The following is a 21536-nucleotide window of genomic DNA, read 5'->3' as shown; positions in this document are numbered from 1 at the left end:
TTTTTTCCCTGGGTGCTAATTAGAGACCACAGTGGTTATTTGCTGATGTGTGCTGCACCTGGCAACTATCGGAGGCACTGTGGTTAAAGGGCACTTAAAAAGACATAGTTATGGGCATAGCTATATACTGTACATTCATTTCATTCATGGTCCCAGTAGATACTGGTATTGTTGAGTTGTCCCACACTCCCAGCATGCTTTTGCGGGGTTGCACAGTAGATGTCGGGTGATCCTTGGTTGTCTTGGCTGGTGGGTGACGCCTTGTACCTTGCTTTCCTCCCCCCCTTTGCACTATTCACTCTCGGCGGCTGCGTTTCACCGCGGGCTGTGGTGTGCGACTTCACTGCCTGCAGTTTCAGCAGACTCTTTAGCTCCTCCTCCAGCAACCCTGCCATCAAGAAGATGGAGCCTCAGTCCAACGTCAAATACAACGCCCCAGGCAGCCTGGTGAAACGAAGCAGCACATTCTCTCAGTTCCCCACGGAGAAGTCCAAAACCTTCGACTTCCTCAATGAAGAGTAAGGAAAGCATTCCTGTCAATGTTGCCGTACTTTGCGATGGGTTTTGTGGTTTCTGTGAAGGATCTACGACGGGGACGGGGGTGTCTACACTGTGTCCAGCAAGGGCCACGTAGTGAAAAATGAAAGGCTGCAACTTTGCCACTTTGATACTTTGTAAAGATATGCTAAGAAGTTGTATATATTTCAAGAAAAAACTGCACCACCTTTTTTTTAAAAGTTTTCTTAAATTCTTAAATTATGCTTAGAAAGTGCCACAGGCCAAATGGCCCCCGGGCCGCACTTTGGGCACCCCGATCTAACAAATAATGCCATATTAATATCATAATGTCATATCCTGTAGCAAAGACCAGTGCAGTTCACCATCTCGCAAGGAGCAGAAGCGAGCCCAGTACAGACAGGTGAAAGCTCACATGCAGAAGGACGATGGAAGGGTCACTGCGCACGGCTGGAGTCTGCCCAGCAAGTACAAGGTAGGCTGAAAGGGAAGTCAGTGGGAAGGGGTGGAGTCACATTCAGTGTTAAGTGTCTTTATATGGCGACAGGGGACAAACGGTGGACAAACAGAGAACAAAATGAACCTACCCGTGCCCGTATATTTGAGACCTTTGGAACAGAAAGATGCTTCCATGAAGGTAATGTGTTTTATAAATATATACTGTATGTAGAAATACCCCTGAACAACATTTTAAGACCGGTAAGTCATTGTGCTTCCTTTCACTCTTTTCCAGCTGTGGTGTGCTGCGGGGGTCAACCTTTCCGGGGGCAGGACGTCTCCCCCGTCTGAGCTCCCAAAGCAGATGAAGGGATCTCAGAGTAGCCTGGACCATTTGGAGCAAGAAAACAAGGTCAGAGCCAGGATTATTTAGGGATTAACTGGTCGCAGCCTCGTTTGCGTAGGTGCAATAAATTCCTTAACTCGTTTAATACCATAAATGTACGTCGTTATCAACACGAACGCCTGATCCCAACAACGTATGTATAGGTTTTTTATGTTTTTTGGCTCATCGATGTGCTGATGCAACTCCTCATCAATGGATTAGATTTGAGAGCAATGTTAATGCCATATAAACGGCCACTAGGTGGCAGAAGTGCATTTGATAAGAGCCGAGAAAGGAGGAACACACATAACAGGAAGAGGAAGCCCTCGCATAAAAGCAGCTGTTACGTGGCGTACCACACGGAAAAAAATTACACATTGTAGGGAAATTTTAACACATGCACATGCGCACGCATGCACATATACGCACGTGCACACACATGCACACACATAGATCAGTTCCAAATGTGAAAGTTGTAAATAGTTGATGGTGTTATATTTGTAAATAAAATGTTATTTTGATGTATCTTTTCACAAAAAGATATTTTCCTGCAACTTACCTATGGTCTATTGCTGATTACTGCAGAACGGAAAAAGGTATAAAGTAACGTTTTTTTTCTGCTGAAAGACGGGAGTCTAATGTTTCTTTTGGTAGGTTCCATGTTGATAAAGCCATGAACACAATATTCTGTGTGCCTTGAAAGATCAATCAACATTGTCTATAACGGCCGCTACTGAAGGGGTTGTCTTGGCTGGGATTAAATGAGTTAAACAAGTTTTTTTTTTTTTTTAATCACAGGATCAAGAGAAAGTCGAGCGGAGGGAGGAGCTGATTGTTCAGGATGAAATGTCTAGCCGGGTGTGGGTGTGCACCAGCACACACTCCTCCACCAAGGTCTTGGTGGTGGATGCTGCTCAGCCGTCGGATCTGATTGACAGCTTCTACGCCTGCAACACCCACATCGTCTGCATTGCCAGCGTGCCAGGTAGATGTTAGGATTCATGTGTTGCGTCATTTATGGCTTTTGGACATGGCCGATACTGCCAATTTTGTTTTCTATCCAACACCAAGTAGATACAGGGCCAGTTTTGCAGATACCGTTGCTTTTTTTTCAAGATTGTTGAATGATTTTAATTTACTGATCATGACTATAGTCAGAATACAACAGTGACAGAAAGGACAAAATGGCGGGTACAAGCGGCCGAAATTAGTTTTCTCCTTAGGGTGGCTGGGCTCTCCCTTAGAGATAAGGTGAGAAGCACCGTCATACGGGAGAGACTTGGAGTAGAACCGCTACTCCTCTGCATTGACAGCAGCCAGGTGAGGTGGCTCAGGTATCTAGTCAGGATGCCTCCAGGTCCAACTGGTAGCAGTCCTCGGGGAAGACCCAGGACACGTTGGAGAGAGTATGTCTCCCAACTGGCCTGGGATCTGCCGGGAGCAGCTGGACGAAGTAGCTGGGGAGAGGGAAGTCTGTGCCTCCTTGCTTAGGCTGCTGCCCCCGCGACCCGACCTCGGATAAGCGGTAGATAATGGATAGATGGGCTACTGTTGTGGCCGTAACCCACGCCAAGCTAAAACTCAACTCTGAACTCCCAAGGTCACTTCCTGTCAGCACCCTCGAAACACATTTACAGCAACACACACGAGCCCAAGTCTTATTTATGTCTTTTATGGGTTAGTATGTCTTATTATGTCTGCTATTTTGGGTAATACGAGTGTAAAGGTGACTATAGGGGTGTTAGTTCATGTCCAGAGGGCTCTAATAATGTTAAAAAAACATTTAGAAGGTCGGAAACCAGTTTTCTATGCTGTAACTACAGAAATATTGCATTTATAAATCAGAAATCTTACATTGAGGAAATTCACTTTTTCTGGAACCAAGTAGTCGTGCGCAATAAACGAGGGTTTACTGTGAAAGGATGCAACTTTGCCACTTTGATATTTTGTAAAGCAACACATGTCCTGTAGATATGCCAAGAAGTTATTTACAGTATATTTCAAGCAAAAAATTAACCTCTGCTTTGTGATGTAGTTGAAAAAGTTGTATTAGTATTATTAGTATCAACTTCATCTTTGCTCCCCCCCACCCCCAATTTTGGTGTTTTCCCAAATTTCCCACTTTCCTTTTAAATAATCTTCATACATTTTTACTTCATAGTGTTATGACTTTATTCCCATAATATTAGAACTGTTATTTTGGGCACCCCTGCTCCAGCCTCTTATTATCTGTGTGGCATGCTTAGCTGTTCCTCATCCTCCACTCCTCTGATGATTATGATATTTGTAAGGAATGCACTTTATTTGCCACTATGTAGACATACTTTAGCCACACTGGTGCAGCTTGTTGATCCTGTTTGTATCACTCAGCCTGCCTTGTAGTTGTCTACAGCCGTTTTTTAATGATTCATATTCAGGTGTGTCGGAGTCAGATTACCCAGCAGGCGAGGAGGTACCCCAAGACGCGGATGCAAGCCAGGGTGACGTGGTGTCACTTGCCGGCAGTGTGGCCAGCGTGGGCTCAACGGGCAGCGACAGCACCCTGGCGGCAGAGGGGACCACCGCCATACCCCAGACGGCCAGCGTAGGTGTGCTTGACCAGCCAGCGGAGCACAGCGCCATCTCTAGCTTAGGTGATTTCCTGTGGTGGGAAATGGTTCAAAGTGCATTAATGTTGTTTTCCCCATCTAAACCCCTCCATTTCTTTTTTTAGCTGAGCTGTCTCGGCAGACCAGCCCAGCAGAGGTTCCCACTGCAGAAGAGGCGACGGAAGCAACTGAGGCGAATGCTGGCGTGAGTGAAGAGGGAGACGAGGACCAGGAAGTGGATCAAACCCAGCCTGGAATCTACACAGAGCATGTTTTCACTGACCCATTGGGAGTAGGGCCCACTGAGGCATCTCCTGCCAACATCCACATGTAATCCGTTCATCTTTATAGTAAACAACTCAAACCTGCACGTCAGGATCCTACAGTGTAGTGGAGGCCAGATAAAATGGTTCCTTATCCTGCAAACACTGTATTTTATATCTGCTCTTCGTTATCCAGTGACTCTGCAACATCCTTGCCAGATGACTCGGATCCCTCAATTCTGGAGGTCAAGAGGATGAGCAGCGCCCTCCCCACCATGTGGCTGGGAGCCCAGAATGGATGGTGAGTGGCACATCACATCCACAGGAGGGTGCTGTAAAAATGGGGAATACAATAATCCCTAAGCTAATTGGGTCTGGACGCGATCAAGATAAAGCCGACGTCACAACCGGTTGTACGGGCTCCTACGGCTATTCATGTGACGTGCTGACTTCTGAGCAGTTGGATGGCCGCAGAGTTTCTTTGTCATGTCAAACAAACTCTATGGCGCTCATGTTTTTTTCAGGTTGAAAAACAAACGTACGCACTTTGCATGTCTCTGACCGTCGTACGTACGGCCAACGTGTGTCTTTCGTGTGTTTTTTTTGGTGTCGGGTTTGGGGAAAATGTCAATTTTTTTTGTACGTCACACTTGCAGACTCCTACGTGTGTCGTGGGCCACACGTGCACCCCACATCCGTGATTAGTGCGGCCAACGCACGTTCAGATATTTTGTATGTCCTCCGTGAGTGTCGAGTCTAGTCGTGACCGAGGCTTTAGTGAATTTATGCAAAGGTGGATTCCTTGTTTAGAAATGAAATATTTTCATAGTTAGAGCATAGAAAACCTGTTTGTGGCCTTCTAAAAATGGTTTTTAACATTATTAGAGGCCTCTAGACTGAGGTAACACACCTATAGTCACCATTATACTCCTATTACCCAATATACCAGACATAATAAGAGAAAATAAGACATAAATCAATGCTTCATTTTGGCAAAAAACATAAAATTGGCTTAAATATTCATATTTTTGAGTAATAATAAGCCGTGTTCAACTGCAAAACAGCCTGATTTACTCATATATTTTTGAAAAACCGTGCTAGAGTGAAGGCGCGGAATTGGGAGTGCAAAGTGGTGAAGGACGACTGTACAAGAATCTGAGCTTTCTTGTCTTTCTCGTCTCATCCTAAAGTCTGTATGTGCACTCATCGGTGGCGCGGTGGAGGAAGTGTCTTCATGCCATCAAGCTTAAAGACTCCATCCTCAGCATAGTGTGAGTACAAAGCTGCTCGTGCAAGCAGGAACTCCACACACACACTCTGACTGCCAAATACATATTTGATACAGGCATGTGAAAGGCAGAGTCCTGGTAGCGCTGGCGGATGGGACTTTGGCAATTTTCCACAGAGGCATTGGTGAGCCACGTAATTTGTGGTCATTCTACAACCAACCGATGATGGTTATGGACTATAAAAACCATAAAGACCGCAGATCTGTAAGTCTGTATGTTGCATGTACTCTTCAGAAGGTCAGTGGGACCTTACAAATTACCACCTGCTGGATCTGGGACGGCCCCACCACTCAATCCGCTGCATGACCGTGGTCCACGACAAGGTGTGGTGCGGCTACAGGAACAAGATCTACGTCATCCAGCCCAAAGCCATGAGGATAGAGGTGAAGCTGCGCTGCCAGCACCGCCATCCACACATATCTAGTCAGCAGTATAATAATTCACACATGATGTCCGAGTAGAAGTCGTTTGACGCACACCCACGCAAGGAGAGCCAGGTCCGCCAGCTTGCCTGGGTTGGAGATGGTATCTGGGTGTCCATCCGACTTGATTCGACCCTTAGATTGTTTCACGCTCACACCTACCAGCACCTCCAGGATGTGGACATCGAGCCTTACGTCAGCAAGATGCTCGGTACAAGCTGTTGTCTCATCTTGGCAGGTTACGTTTCCCCCTTTGGGAAAAAACACAACTAACTTTTCTATGTGCTTTGCAGGTACGGGGAAGCTGGGCTTCTCTTTTGTGAGAATCACAGCTCTCGTGGTGTCCTGCAGTCGACTCTGGGTGGGGACCGGAAATGGTGTCATCATTTCTATTCCGTTATCTGAAGGTAACACATTGTACCTCCCCATGGAACCAAAACCCCAAATTCCCTGCTTTGTTCTTATACGGCATGTCACAAAAGTCAGGACACCCAATCACATTTCACCATTTATTTCAGTACTCTATTTTCCCGAGTATACCTTGCGCTTTTTTCAAAGTTTGGCTGGTTTTGCGACTTATTCATCAAAATATGTACAGTATATAAAACAGTATAATTGAACAAGTGCTGCCTTTAAGTTCAAGTGGGGTGGTGGCTGGTTCTTTGGCGACACCTTGTGGCCACAATAATTCATAGAGTTGAGCTTGTGAGGCAGTTAGGCACATGAATTGAATCAACCAGAGCATACCGGCGGCTTTTTCTTAAGCAATACTTTCTAATGTGCTGTGTCTGTAAGTAATGTGCAACTGTAACGATGTGCTACCTGTGTGGAATGAGAAATGTGCTATTTTAGACAGCAGTGTTGTTTAATGAGGACACTCATTATGTCTAGCTTGGAGAATGTAGCTGCTGCATCAGCCACTGACTAGCTAAATACACACGTACTGTATGATTTTAATTGATTTGTGTATACAAAAATTGAGTTTTGGCGATAAAATACGGGCTGTTTGATACGTTTCTAGACACGGGGATGATGCATCCGGACGTAAAGTGCCTTCTTCCAGAACATTCGGACAAGTTTTTATTGTATCCGTATCCTTAAAACATGACTTCTTTCAGCCTCTGTAGCTTTAGATTGTCCCCTAGTTGGAATTTGTATTTCCCTCAATGAACCACAGCTCCCCAGTGCGGCACACATGCAGCCCCACACCATGCTTGACTGTAGTTAAGACACAATTATATTAGTATTTAGACCATGGCTGTGGGTTTTTATTGGCCTGAGGCACATTGGTTTGGTTTGGTTTGGTTTGGTTTAGTTTATTTGAACATGAAGGTTACAATGGAATACATCTCGTGAATCATTCTTTGACAGTTCCACATGTCCAAAAGGAGTAGGAAGAAGCAAAGCTTATTTAATCCTACCCCCCATCCATTCTACATCTAGTACAGTACATGTAGTTCACTTCCTGGATTCCATGTCATGTTTTCAGTGATAGTCAGGATAACACATAATAGATAACGGTGAGATAGCCCTCCCCCCAAAAAAAGAGAGAACATTCATAATAATGATAATAATGATGACAATACAAAATAAATAAATAAATAAGAACAAAGCTTTTTTTTTTTTTCCTTTCTTTTTTTTTTCCTTTCCTTTTTTTTTTTTTTTAAACACAACAAAGAAAATTATAAAAAAAAAATAAATAAAAATAAATAAATAAAAAATAAAATTTAATTAAATAAATAAATAAATAAATAAATAAATAAAATAAAATAACAAACCTGACAGAACAATCAGGACTCTTCTGCCTTGTATTTAGCAAACATCAACTGCTTGTATTGTTTTTTGAATTTGCTCATCTCGGTACATTGTTTGAGTTCTTTACTCAATCCGTTCCATAATTTAATTCCACACACGGAAATGCTGTGGGTTTTCAGCGTAGTTCTCGCATATAAATGTTTTAGGTTTCATTTTCCTCTAAGATCATATTTCTCCTCTCTGATTGAGAAATACTTAATTAGATTTTTGGGTAACGAGTTATTATTAACTTTATACATTATTCTAGCGGTTTGAAAGTGTACTAAATCTGCGAATTTTAATATCTGTGATTTTAAAAATAAAGGGTTTGTATGTTCTCTATACTTGGCATTATGAATTATCCTCACAGATCTTTTTTGCAGTACAGTGAGTGAGTGAAGATTGCTTTTGTAATTATTTCCCATATCTCCACACAATACGTTAGATATGGAAATACTAAGGAACAGTACAGAGTGTGGAGTGATTTTTGATCAAGAACGTATTTTGCTTTATTCAATATAGAGATATTTCTCGCCACCTTTTGCTGTATATATTTAATATGAGATTTCCAACTCATTTTTTCATCTATTACAACCCCAAGGAATTTATATTCTTCCACTTTTTCAATATCCGTTCCATTAATTTGTATTTGGTCGTACGTGTCCTTTCTGCTATTACCAAATAGCATTATTTTAGTTTTACTTAAATTCAGAGATAATCTATTCTTGTCAAACCATGACTTTAATATGACCTTTTCATCCTTGACCTTTTTAATGAGTTCTTGTGTGCTTTCACCAGAACAGAAAGCGGTGGTATCATCAGCGAATAAGACCAATTTTAAGTTGTTAGTTACTTTGCAAATGTCGTTAATGTACAAGTTAAACAGTTTTGGTCCCAGTATGGACCCCTGTGGTACTCCACACGTATTGTGTAGACTCCCAGATGTATATTCTCCTAGCTTTACAAATTGTTTCCTGTTTGCTAGGTAGCTTTTAACCCAATTTAAGACTAAACCTCTAATTCCGTACCTTTCTAATTTTGAAATTAAGATATTGTGATTAATTGTATGGAAAGCTTTTGTCAGATCCATGAATACTGCAGCTGCGCATCTTCTGTTGTCCATAGCAGTAGTGATTTCCTCCGTGATTTCCATCAGTGCCATAGAAGTTGAAATGTTGGCTCTGTAACCATATTGACTACTTGCCAATTATTCATTCTTATTAATAAATTTGTCCAACCTATTATTAAATAGCTTCTCCACAATTTTCGAGAATTGTGGTAACAAGGAAACTGGTCGATAATTTGTAAATTGGTGTTTGTCTCCTTTTTTGAAAATTGGAACCACCTTGGCTGTTTTCATTTTGCTTGGAAATATTCCAGTCTGAAATGATAAGTTACTAATATATGTTAACGGGTCTGCGATCTCATTGATGACCCTTTTAATTGTTTCCATTTCGATTCCATGACAATCAGTTGATGTTTTTGCCTTAAAATGGTTAACAATGTCAGTGATCTCCTTTTTGGTTACAGCAGTGAGAAACATAGAATTAAGATTCCTATCAATAATATCAATCCCTTCATCAATTGTGTCTTGTTTTGGAATTTCCTCTTCCAGTTTTTGTCCAATATTTACAAAATATTCATTAAACATTTCAGCTACCGCATTCATGTCATTCCTGTAAGTGTTTCCAACCATGAAATAGGGAGGATAGTCTGCTTTCTTAACGTTGTTCTTTATAATACTATTTAAGATGCCCCAAGTTGCTCTCATGTTATTTTTGTTCTTATTTAGTACGTGACTATAATATTCCCTCTTACACTCTCTCAAGATAGTTGTCAACTTGTTTTTGTAAGTCTTATACTTTTGTTCTGCTTCTTTAGTCTGTTGAATGATAAATGTCCTGTATAATGTGTTCTTCTTCTTACAGGCGTTTTTTAGTCCTTTTGTCATCCATGGCTGGTTTTTCTTTTGCTTCTTGAGCTTTTCTTGCCAGGGACAGTTCTTATCGTAGAGCTCCATATAAGTACCAAGGAAGCTGTCATATGCCTCGTCCACATCTGTTGCACTGTAGACACTCTCCCAACTTTGTTCTTCTAGTCCTATCTTGACTAGACTAGACATTCTAAAAATATAAATTAAATGAAAAAAATCAGCAGTAGTTTCACAAGAATAAAGTCAATGTTCAGTAGCGTTTTCAGTAGCATAAAGTTGAAATGTTTTTTTTCAGTTGTGAGATGTAATATTTGGAAAATGTGGTAGTGGAAAAGCTATATTGTGTAAAAAAAAAAAAGCTATAATGTTACGAGAATAAAGTAAAAATATTATGGGAATAAAGTTAGAATTACGAGAAGAAAATCTAGAATAAAAAAGTTGAAATAGTTTGAAAATGGAAAAAATTGAAAAAAAAACAACTGTAATTTTACCAGAGCAAAGTCAAAATATGCAAAGAAAAAAGTCGTATTCTAAAAAAAAAAAGAAGAAAAAAAGTTTCAATTTTATGGGAATGAAATTGTAAAAATATTATGGGGAAAGATCATGTCATTTTAATAGCTGTTCAAGAGTTCAAATATTAAACAAAAAAAACTTTAGCGTAAGAAAATGTATGAAGATTATGAAAGAAAAAAGATATTTAGAGAAGTTGATACTAATAATGTGCTTTTTCACCTGTGCCGTATGACAAGGCTGACATGCAGTTCTTTCTTGAAATCTATCTAACTTGTTAGCTTATCCGCATGTGTCGCATGTGAACAAAGTTGCATCCTTTCATTTGTCACTATGTGGCCCTCGCTGGAAGAACAACCCTGCTTAAGACAATAATGGCCGCGTGTTGAGTCATTTTCAGTGGATAGTAGATCTGTACTGGTACACAAGCTGTACGCTCGCTACTGTGAAGTATATCCAGGTTTCATTTCTATAGTCTTCTCCCTTGAGAAGATAGAATGTCTTGCCGCTTCTGTTTAAATCTCATGAAGCTGACATCCTGTGTAGGGCTGCTCTAAATGCTGCACCTGTCACTCCTGAGGCTCCTTGAATAAAAGATGTTGGGTTGCCATGGATACAGAAGCTTGCAGCCACTGTCTGTTCAACCATCAACCACCGCATCCTCTGGATTTTCATCTCACAACAACACAAGCTAATTTGTCTGTGCCGTCAATGAAGACCAACTCCATAAAGAATCATGTTTGTTGTCTTCTTTTGTCCCACCTGTCTTATTTCACTGACTGCATCATCAACTGTCGATCCATACTTTGTAGTTTTACAAGTTTCCTCTCATGCTCCAGCCAACAAGACGTTGGGAAATGCGCCAAATAGGCCCGGTGGCGCCGTGCGGGTCTACAGCGACGACGGAGCAGACGGCGTCCTGCCAGCTAGCTTTGTGCCGTACTGCTCCATGGCCCACGCCCAGCTCTGTTTCCACGGACATCGAGATGCTGTCAAGTTTTTTGTCACCGTGCCAGGTGAGCATCAAGAGATGAGAGCGCTAAAATAGACAACTGATTACAAATGGCTGCAGCTGACACACCAACTGTCGGGGGAAAATGCCTCAACAAAGATAATAATGTCATCGCTCGCATCGCTTTCTCTCAGGTCAGGCAATGCCGCCTCCAGGGACGGCCGATTCAGGCTCTGATGACCCTGCATCGGAATCCTCGGACACGGCAGCCTCGGAGCCCAAAACGTACCTGGTGATGAGTGGAGGGGAGGGCTACATTGACTTCAGAATGGGTGAGCACAATGACGACTGCCGGCATGTGGTTGCGTACACATTAGGCAGGAATGGGACTTTATTATTCCTACAGAGCGATGAAAAGCAGCTTGGAAAAACTGTAATACAACAAGGTGCACCATGTCAGTTGTCAGTCAGCCTCTATGCTGGCATTTAAAGGTACAGTAATCCATAGCCACTTTGCACTTCCCATTAAGCGCCTCCACTCTGTCATAGGTTTTCAAAAATATATGAATGAATAAGTCATGATGTTTTGTGGTTGAATAAGGCCGATTATTAGTCAGAAAATATGCATATTTAAGCAAATTGTACGTCTTTTCTGCCTAAATTAAGCATTTTCAAGCGTAAAAATGGCTAAAAGAATTTAAAATACCAATAGAAGCATTCAGAAGACGCATTCAAGGACATTGTAGTTGTCAACACTGGTCACTAGGTGTCAGTAATTGATGAGACAGTGGCCAGCGCTAACTTTGAAAATGTTCCATTTACAAGTAAGAATCCCACTTGGCGAAAGATTCACTTATCACGATCGGGTCTGGAACTGATTAACCTCGATAAACGGGGGATTACTGTACTCCTACTGTGCAGTATTATTTTTTTTTTATGATGTTCTAACAGTAATATATGTCCTGAGATCATGTTTACGGCCATCAAACGTGAGGAGAATCTATCACTTTCCTGACTAAGAAGAGGCGCCCAAACATTTGCTTGTGAAATCCCGGGGGTTTCATGACGTCATGATGGAAGAACCTCCCTCCTCATGGACCTCTGACAAGCCCCTAGCTCATAGATGTACATGTATGTAACTGCCGCTTTGTGGGTGGGGAGAAAAAAAGAATCAGGCTTCACTACACATCAAAAAAACACAACTCATTAGCATTAAAGCTACAGGCACACTAAACTGCTGTTAAACCCAGCAGGGCTAGAATAATGTATGTTTATAATCATACTGTATATGCTGTAGCACCAGTCAAACGTTTGGAGACAGTTTCTCATTTCATAGCATAGGAAACCGTCTCCAAACTTAGTCTAGTTTATATACTGAGATTTATTTCAAATGATTGAAAACTTGTATGATATGGGATGTTTAATGGCGGTGTATAAATATACAAGGTAATAGAAGTCATATGGTGCAAACATCTTTTCCAGGATCTGAGGTATCTTTATGTTCTTGTCTAAGCAGCAAATGCTAACCAATGCATGAATCCCAGCAAAAGCAAACTTCAAGGGAATCCATGGCGCACGGGGGCGATATGACACGTGCAGACATCTTACTCTGACCGTAACTGTGGTTTTGTGAGCCGCACTCCCCTCCCGGGGTCCACGAGAAGTGGACTATGCTTTCGGCGTTTTGTCTCACTCGCCGTCTGACTCTTCAGGTGACGAAAGCGGAGAGCTGGACTGCGTGTCCGAACCGACGTCCGGCCAGCAGTCAGCACCGACCAAGGCCGAGCGGAGCCACCTCATCGTCTGGCAGGTGGCGACCTCCGTCGATTGAAGCACTACCGCACGTGGACCACCACTTCAGCGCCACCACCACCACTCCCGGCCCGCATGCGCGACTTCAGTTTTTGAAAATATTCCCTTATTGAGTCACTACTTTGTCAGAAAAACCCAACAAACATTATTTTATAATTAGCGTTTTGTACAGTATATTCCTCATGGAAATCGGGATGTGTGCGTCCAAGGGGTTGGAGACATGAGGCCGAGTAGCGTGGACATTTCACGCCGGTGGAGGCATTTCTGCAGACGTGGAACAAAAAAAAGGGAGAAGCAAGTTGTTAATTTTATCTAGGGTATTATTTCGTATTATACATAGGACTTTAACATTTCTATAACACAAGTCTCAGTGTCAGAGCTCAGGTGTGTGTGTGCGTGTGTGTGTGTGTGTGTGTGTGTGTCTTTTGTCACATTTCCACCAAGTAGTACGGCTCAGGTCACTGCAAGATGTGTTCTTCCCCTTCCAAAGTGACAGTTAGGTACTGCAATGCCATTTTGGCATCCTCTACTACTTTTGTCCAAACTGTACTGCTCGTCTGTCACCATACAACATACCGTAGTCGTATGCAAACGTCTGGCCACCCCCAACACTTTCCATTACTTTCATGAATAAATGAATGGATATTTCATTTTGATATATCACATAACTCATGGACGCAGTAGCGTTTCAGAAGTGAAGTGAGGTTTATTGGATTCACACAAGATTAGCATCAGTCCGTCCATCCATCCGTCCGTCCGTCCATCCGTCCATCCATCTTCTACCGCCTATCCGAGGTTGGCTTGCGGGGGCAGTAGCCTAAGAAGGGAAGCCCAGACTTCCCTCTCCCCGGCCACTTCGTCCAGCTCCTCGCGGCAAATCCTGAGACGTTCCCAGGCCAGTTGAGAGACATATTTTGTCTACTATATTGGCTAATAGCAGTGGAAAGGTGACTATAGGGGTGTTATTTCATGTCTAGAGGGCTCCAATATGTCCCGGGTCTTCCCCGAGGCCTCGTACCGGTCGGACGTGCCCTGAACACCTCCCCAGGGAGGCGTCCGGGAGGCATCCGGCCCAGATGTCCAAGCCATCTCACCTGGCTCCTCTCAACGCGGAGGAGCAGAGTTTCTCCCGGATGACGGTGCTTCTCACCTTCCTGCTAAGGAGAGCGCAGCCACCCTATGGAGAAATCTCATTTTCTCGTCCTTTGGTCACTACCCAAAGCTCATGACTGTAGGCCAGGGTAGGAACGCAGATGGACTGGTAAGCTATGCAATATGCATCAAAACAAAATTAGACAGGTGCAGAAATGTGGGCACCCCTGTCTTCCTGCTGATTTGAATACCTCTATCGACCTAGCACTGCTTAATTGGAACACAAGATGGGTTTTGGAGCTCATTAAGCCTTGACTTTCACAGCTCGATGCATCCAGTCATCGAATCAAAGGTGTTCAAGGTGGCCACGTGCAAGTTGGTTTTCTCTTTGACTCGAGACGGGCAACATCATGGGGTCCTCAAAACAGTTGTCACATGACCTGAAAATGAATGCTGATGATGGATATTGTCAGGGGTGCCCAAACTTTTGCTTCCCACCGTATCTACCAATCATATAATTAGTGATGTACATACTGGACATATCATTGAAACCAGGGATGACATAACCATTGTTGGTTGGATCGGCTAAACTCATATGTTGAACCAGCTGAGGCTAAATGGATGGCAGTACTCGTCTGCAACCAGCAGAGGCGCTGTTGATGTGTAAATGAATCTAAGAATATCTAGAAATGCAGCAATTGCAATAATTCCTCACCACTTCCCGGCTTCACTCTATCACGGTTTTTGAAAAAATATCAATTAATAAACCACGTTTCTTTGCGTTTGATGTTCATTAGGCCAAAACTACATATTTAAGCACATTTTATGTCATTGTTTTGCTGAAATGAAGCATTTTCAAGCATAAAAATGGCTAAAGGAAGTAAAATACAAATATAAGGCATTCAGAAGAAGCATTGAAAGATGTGGTGTTAAGTGTTGCAGCTGTAACCCACACCGAGATAAAACTCAACCCTGAACCCCCAACTTACAGCAACACATACGAGCATGAGTCTTATTTATGTCTTATTTTCTCTTATTTTGTCTACTATATTGGCTAATAGCAGTGGAAAGGTGACTATAGGGGTGTTATTTCATGTCTAGAGGGCTCTAATAATGTTAAAAAGCGTATTTAGAAGGCCACACACGGGTTTTCTCTGCTCATGCAACACTGAAAACATATTCCATTTGTAAATAAGGAATCTGACACTGGTGGAACCAATTAACTGTGCTAAATGAGGGATTACTGTAATTGATTCATCAACAGCTAATGAGGGACGTGTCACCAAATGCCTGCCCCCAATTGAAACACGGCTAAGTCCGATCTAGAAGTTCGAAAAGCATCAGTGCGCTCGGCGTGTCGCACCCAAAAGTGCTTTCTAATCTAGCTGAAGCTTTTTCATGAACAGGCTCCTTCCTTGCTTTGGGTTTACTTCCGGGATGCTTGCTAGTCAGCGTTTATAAGTGAACTGTTACCGTGTGCGTGTGCGTGTGCATGTGTGTGTGTGTGTATGTGCAAAATTGCGATGTTTCCATTTGTGTGAGAGGATTTTGGTGCTTTCTCTTCCTGTTTTGTTGGCACTTTATCATGTTAGATGGATTTCAAGGCGCGGCACGGGGAGCTCTGCCCTCAGAGAATATAATGCGGTCCAGGCCTCCCCTGCACCCCAAAAAACAGAATTTGTACTGTGCATTTTGCCCAGACTCCCACTTTGGGAACTAGAAATCTCTTCATGTAGTTTTTGGCATAACCCAAGTTAGCTTTGCAGGTGGATTTTCTTTATTTTTCTCAAGCTGCTGCACCTCCCATGTTGAAAATCTTTGGATTAGATAGTTGCTTGGACAGAAACACCAATACACACTGCAGCTCATGTGTGCCAAAAATGTGTGGGGCTCCTGTCCAGTCAATATTTTCTCATGAAATGCACTCAAGACTCAACATTCCCTTCTGTCGTGAGGAATGATTGCCATTATTTGTTCTTGCTTTGGGCATCGTTTGTTGTTTTGAAATCCGTCGTTTACATTTGGAAGTATTGAACTGTAAAAATGCTTGCATTCAAAATGCCGACTGGTCTTTTTACCATTCCAGTATTTATTTGCGTCGCAACAAGAGCCTACCTTGGTTCAGAATGTAACTTTTTAGGAAAGTGGGCTTTTTGGGCGATGAGTTGACGTGATTGTTGATGTGAAAGCAGTAAAAGAATGCTGTTGGCAAACCACACCTTCAGTGTTTGCTGAGTCAGCAAGTAAGAGTTGGGTGTACGAAGCTATGCATGTTTTTTAAGACAACACTGCAACGTGAGTGGATCTTTGCATCTTTGGTGCCACCGTGTTTTGGGGTGGAATGGATGTCTTTGTGTGCGCGTGTGGTTTTGAAAGCAAAAAGCATTCGTCCGTGTGTGTGTGTGTGTGTGTGTGTGCGTGTGTGCGTGTGTGTGACTTTTTTTTGCCGTGTGTGTGTGTGCTTTGTGTGTTTCAATTTATTGAAAAAAAAAAATCCGGATGACATAAGAGTCCTCCTGGTCAGTGTTTGCGAAATGAACATCATAGCCTTATTTTTAACAATCTATTAAACTCAATTTCACCAAAATCTTCTTCATGTTTCTTCTTTGTATGTTTTCTTATGTTGATACGCTGCATCACTGCAATGCAACATGGACAACTGGAACCTGCTGGGAGACAGATGGACATCATATTATACACGTGCATCAGAACCAACATGTCCAAATGCAGGGGGGCACTTTTGTATTTTTAACCTCGTGTTTATTCATGAATGCGACAGGGAATTAGGGCCACATTGAAAAATAAATAAATACATCTGCGATTTCGAGAATAAAGTCGTAATATTACAAGAATAAAGTCGTAAATTGATGAGAAAATGTAAATTTACAAGAAAAAAGTGTAATATTATGACAAAGTCCTAAATTTACAAGGAAAAAAGTCATCATATTACAAGAATAAAGTCATAAAATTACTAGAAAAAAGTGTACATTTACAAGAGAAAAAGTCGGAGATTTACGTGAAAAAAAGTCTGAACATTACAAGAACAAAGTCGGAAATTTACGAGAAAAAAAGTTGTAATATTATGAGAATAATGTCCTAAATTTATGAGAAAAAAATGTAAACTTACAAGAAAAAATAGTGGTAATATTTCAAGAATAAAAGTCATACATTTCCGAGAATGAAGTCGTAAATTTACAAGAAAAAAGTTGTAATATTATGAGAATAAAGTCACCAGTTTTTTCTCGTAAATTTACAACCTTATTCTTGAAATCTCTGATGATTTTAATATGCCGTCGTAACAGGCATTGCCTGAGACAGCTATAACTTATGTGACCTTTGACCTTGTGCAAAAGTAATATGACTTTTTTTCTTGTCAATTTACAACTTTTTTTTCTCATAAACCTACGTCTTTATTCTCGAAATCTGAGATTTCGAGAAATCATTTCTATGTAGCCCTCAAGCTCCGTCGTAAATGAACGTGTATTCATTATTATATGATGAAAATCCAATGTTGTTTGTTTTGTCTTTATTTTTATTTTCCCTGCGTAGCAATAAAATTGGTAGAAAAAAGGAAAGAAAATTGTCTACTAATTAAGTATAATTTTAAATGTACCTATGTAGTTATTAAATGTATTATTTATTTGAATTATTTCTCTACACATAAGTCATTACAGTTATTTTATTCATTCAATGGCATTTTATTGAAAAAAACCCAACGAAACCCATTTGATCAATAATGCTGCGATTGAACTACAAAGTAAGCCGTGCCCGCATTCAATAACTAATAATATATCAAGAATCAAATCTATCATTTACAATGCAAGAGATATTTCCTTCGAAGGAAGCAGCTGCCAAACGTAATTAGCGCTTACGACCACAAGATGGTGCCGTTTGTTAAAACGAGCTAAAAAGCCCAAAAAAGCCCCCGTGCCCGTCATATTCTCACTGCTAATGGGTCAGTTCAACTTATACTGGTTGTGTCATTTGTTCCTGTGTTAAGCACTAATACCAATCTGTTCGTTTTAATAATCACAAACGTGGCAGAAAACACGAAAGAATTCATTAGTGTTCCAACAGTAGCCGGCAGGGGGCAGTGCCGCTCAGGGTTCTGTTGAATTGATACGCCACCGTGTGTGTGTATTTATATATATATATATATATGTATGTATACAGTATATGAATGTGTGTGTATAAAAAGGAAAAAATATCATGAAATTACATCACAGTATAAAACCCATCTTCCGCCTCCTCTCTTTCCCTCCAGCCCTCCTCACACCCACCCTCCTCCACTTTAGCCGTGCGTGGGCACACAAACACACACACACACACACACACAGGCATCTGACGTCACAGCAGCCTATACAGGGGATTCTGGGAACACAACATGGCAGGATTGTGGTGCATTACAGCTGACTTGCTGCTGCAAAAAAAAGACTTGCTACGTCAAAGCTGCTTCCGGCTACCATACATAAGCACGTGCACACCCATCCCTTTCCCACACATAATATTTCATACAGGCAATTATTATGTTTTCTGTGTGTACAGTTTGACAATATGTGCAATGTTGAGCTGTTACATAACATCTTCAGCAGCCTCCTGCGCGTGTGTGTGTGCGTGCGCGTGTCCTTCATCGGTCATTGTTTTGTACTCATCACAGAACATGCATTCATCACTTGCATGTTCTTCCTGCCGGATTCTTTTTCTGTGCTGTGCTGTGCGAAAGGCATCACCTGCTGGGGGCCACATTTTCATAAAGCTAAGTCATTGGTGGGGTGGGGGGGGGGGACTCTCCTATTACAGCAGGTGTGTCCAAAGTGTGGCCCGGGGCCCGTTAATGTAATTTAACAACTAAACTCCCCATGGCGGCGTGCGGTATTTCATGGTGACGGCCTAAACAGGCAGTTTCCACGATTACGACAAAGCATGGCCGGATGGTTGTGGCCCCGCTGCGCACGGCGTCAACAAATGAGAAGCCTGCACGTGGAGCCTCGTGTAACAAAGCTCAATCTTTGTTGATCCACAATAAAAAAACAGGTGGGGAGCGAGACAATATGGCCACTCTGTGCGCGGGTGTCTATTTATAGCACCTGGCTAAAGTGCTGAGAGGGCTGGACCGGGGGGTTGAAAGCCAGGACAAATCATGTGCGCTGGGATATATGGGGATGCTAACCAGTTAGTTCATCATGATCTTTCCCTTCATGCAGCTTATTCGTCTTTTCATGCAGTTTAAGCTACCTTAGGCACACCTGCACAGTCCAAAACATCCAATACAACAATAACGGAACATTTGCAGCGCCCCCTTTTGGTTGGGCTCAAAAATGCTTTGGAAGACAGGCTAGCCTACGTGCAACACACACATCCTAAAAGTTCTATTGGGGTTGGACTTATTTTACATTTCTTTCTTCTTCAGGGTCAGGGTTAGGGTTATGTTTACGGTTAGGGTTATGTTTAGGGTTAGCGTTATGTTTAGGGTCAGGGTTATGTTTAGGGTTAGCGTTATGTTTAGGGCCAGGGTTATGTTTAGGGTTAGCGTTATGTTTAGGGTCAGGGTTATGTTTAGGGTTAGCGTTATGTTTAGGGTTAGGGTCATGTTTAGGGTTAGGGTTATGTTTAGGGTCAGGGTTATGTTTAGGGTTATGTTTAGGGTCAGGGTTATGTTTAGGGTTAGCGTTATGTTTAGGGTTAACGTTATGTTAAGGGTTAGGGTCAGGGTTATGTTTAGGGTCAGGGTTATGTTTAGAGTTAGCGTTATGTTTAGGGTTAGGGTTATGTTTAGGGTTAGGGTTATTTTAGGGTTAGGGTTATGTTTAGGGTTTGGGTTATTTTTAGGGTTAGGGTCATGTTTAGTGTTAGGGTTATTTTAGGGTTAGGGTTATTTTTAGGGTTAGGGTTATTTTAGGGCTAGGGTTATGTTTAGGGTTAGGGTTATGTTTAGGGTTAGGGTTATTTTAGGGTTAGGATTATGTTTAGGGTCAGGGTTATGTTTAGGGTTAGGGTTATTTTAGGGTTAGGGTTATGTTTAGGGTTAGGGTTATTTTAGGGTTAGGGTTATGTTTAGGGTTAGGGTTATTTTTAGGGTTAGGATTATGTTTAGGGTTAGGGTTATGTTTGGGGTTAGGGTTATGTTTAGGGTTATGTTTAGGATTAGGGTTATGTTTAGGATTAGGGTTATGTTTAGGGTTAGGGTTATGTTTCGGGTAAGGGTGCCCAAACCTTTTCCAGCGAGGGCCACATGGTGAAAAATGAAAGGATGCAACTTTGCCACTTGGATATTTTGTATGCTAAGAAGGTATAGTATTTGTTGTATACTTCAAGGAAAAACTGCATCTCAGCTTTGTGACGTCCAGTTGGTGGAAAAGCCCGTGCTGACTATCAACTTCACTCTTTGCTCTTTTTACCCCATTTTTGCTGTTTTTTTTTAATTTTCCAATTATTTCAATTTACTGATTGATTCTTTTTGTAAAATTATGACCTTATTCTTATAATATTTTGACTTTAATCTTCCCCAACCTATTTTTTAAAAAATTACAATTTTGTTTTGTTTGTTCCTCAAAATATTATGACCTTTAAAAACAATAATAGATTTTGTCTTTAATGTTTCAACTCTATGCTACTAAAATTATATATATATATATATATTCTTGTAAAATTCTAGTTGTTTTTTTTTCCGTTTCTGCTGTTTTTTCTCTACATTTATTTTTCAACTATTTCAACTTTCTTCTTGAATTTTTTTTGTTATTTATGATTTTATTCCAATAATAGTTTGACTTTATTCTCAGAACTTTATAACTTTTTCTGCAGCCCAGTTTTCCCAAATCTGCAACTTTAGTTCTTATTTTGTTTGTTTCTAATAACATTAGGATTTTTTTAAAGCCTTTTTTCTTTAATATTTCAAATGTATGCTACTAAAACATAACATTATTTTCATAAAATTAAAACTTTTCTTGGTAGATTATACCTTTTTTGTCTTAATATTTTGACTTTATTCTCATAAAATAACAGCTGTTTTTTGTCCATTTCTGCTGTTTTTGTTTGTAACTGCTTCAACTGTCATCTTGTACATTTTGTACTTGTAACTTGGACTTAATTCCTGTGATATTTTGACTTTATCCTCACAAAATGACAACTTTATTTGTTGTTTTACTTGTTTCTTACAATATTACGACTTGAAGTCTTTTGTTTTTTTGGATATTTCAACTTTATGCAACTAAAATGACTTTTTCTTGTTAGATTCTGACTTTTATTTGTTCATATTTGGACTTTTTCTAAAATGACTGATGATTTTTTTCAGTTTTGCTGTTGTATTTTTTTCCTATGTTTTCTTGTTAAATTATATTTTTGGAATGTGCCACGCCACGGGCCAATAAAAAAAACGCCACGTGCTGCAAATCTCCCCCGGGCCACACGTTGGACACCCCTGTGTTAAGAGGTCAGAGGTGAAAGGCAGATTGCTGATACAGCTCGTGTCCTGGCCGTCTTGGCCCATTTAGGTGTTCCCAGTGAAGCGTCCAGACATGCGTGTAGTTCCAGTATCGGCGTTGC

General features: G+C 41.3%; 1 protein-coding gene across 7 annotated transcripts in view; it reads left to right on the top strand.

Moving 5' to 3' along the window:
- Nucleotides 1-17696, top strand: part of spag9a (sperm associated antigen 9a) — a 33427-nt gene extending 15731 nt beyond the window's left edge. For 4 of the 7 annotated variants that reach the window (XM_054758517.1, XM_054758516.1, XM_054758520.1 and 1 more), the window contains 15 exons: nt 354-518; nt 862-991; nt 1064-1153; nt 1250-1366; nt 2138-2324; nt 3757-3972; nt 4053-4257; nt 4387-4491; nt 5381-5461; nt 5536-5603; nt 5714-5862; nt 5941-6112; nt 6195-6308; nt 10978-11154; nt 11285-12796. In XM_054758517.1, the coding sequence (XP_054614492.1) occupies nt 354-518; nt 862-991; nt 1064-1153; nt 1250-1366; nt 2138-2324; nt 3757-3972; nt 4053-4257; nt 4387-4491; nt 5381-5461; nt 5536-5603; nt 5714-5862; nt 5941-6112; nt 6195-6308; nt 10978-11154; nt 11285-11580 (2272 nt within the window). In that variant the 3' untranslated portion in view covers nt 11581-12796. The other 3 variants (XM_054758522.1, XM_054758519.1, XM_054758521.1) reach the window with 2 other exon arrangements.
- Nucleotides 17697-21536: the final 3840 nt, after the last annotated feature.

Source organism: Dunckerocampus dactyliophorus, chromosome 18 (genome assembly GCF_027744805.1).
Source record: "Dunckerocampus dactyliophorus isolate RoL2022-P2 chromosome 18, RoL_Ddac_1.1, whole genome shotgun sequence".
Lineage (NCBI taxonomy): Eukaryota > Metazoa > Chordata > Actinopteri > Syngnathiformes > Syngnathidae > Dunckerocampus > Dunckerocampus dactyliophorus.
Note: the sequence above shows the minus strand (reverse complement) of the source record. Positions and strands in the feature narration are given on the sequence as shown.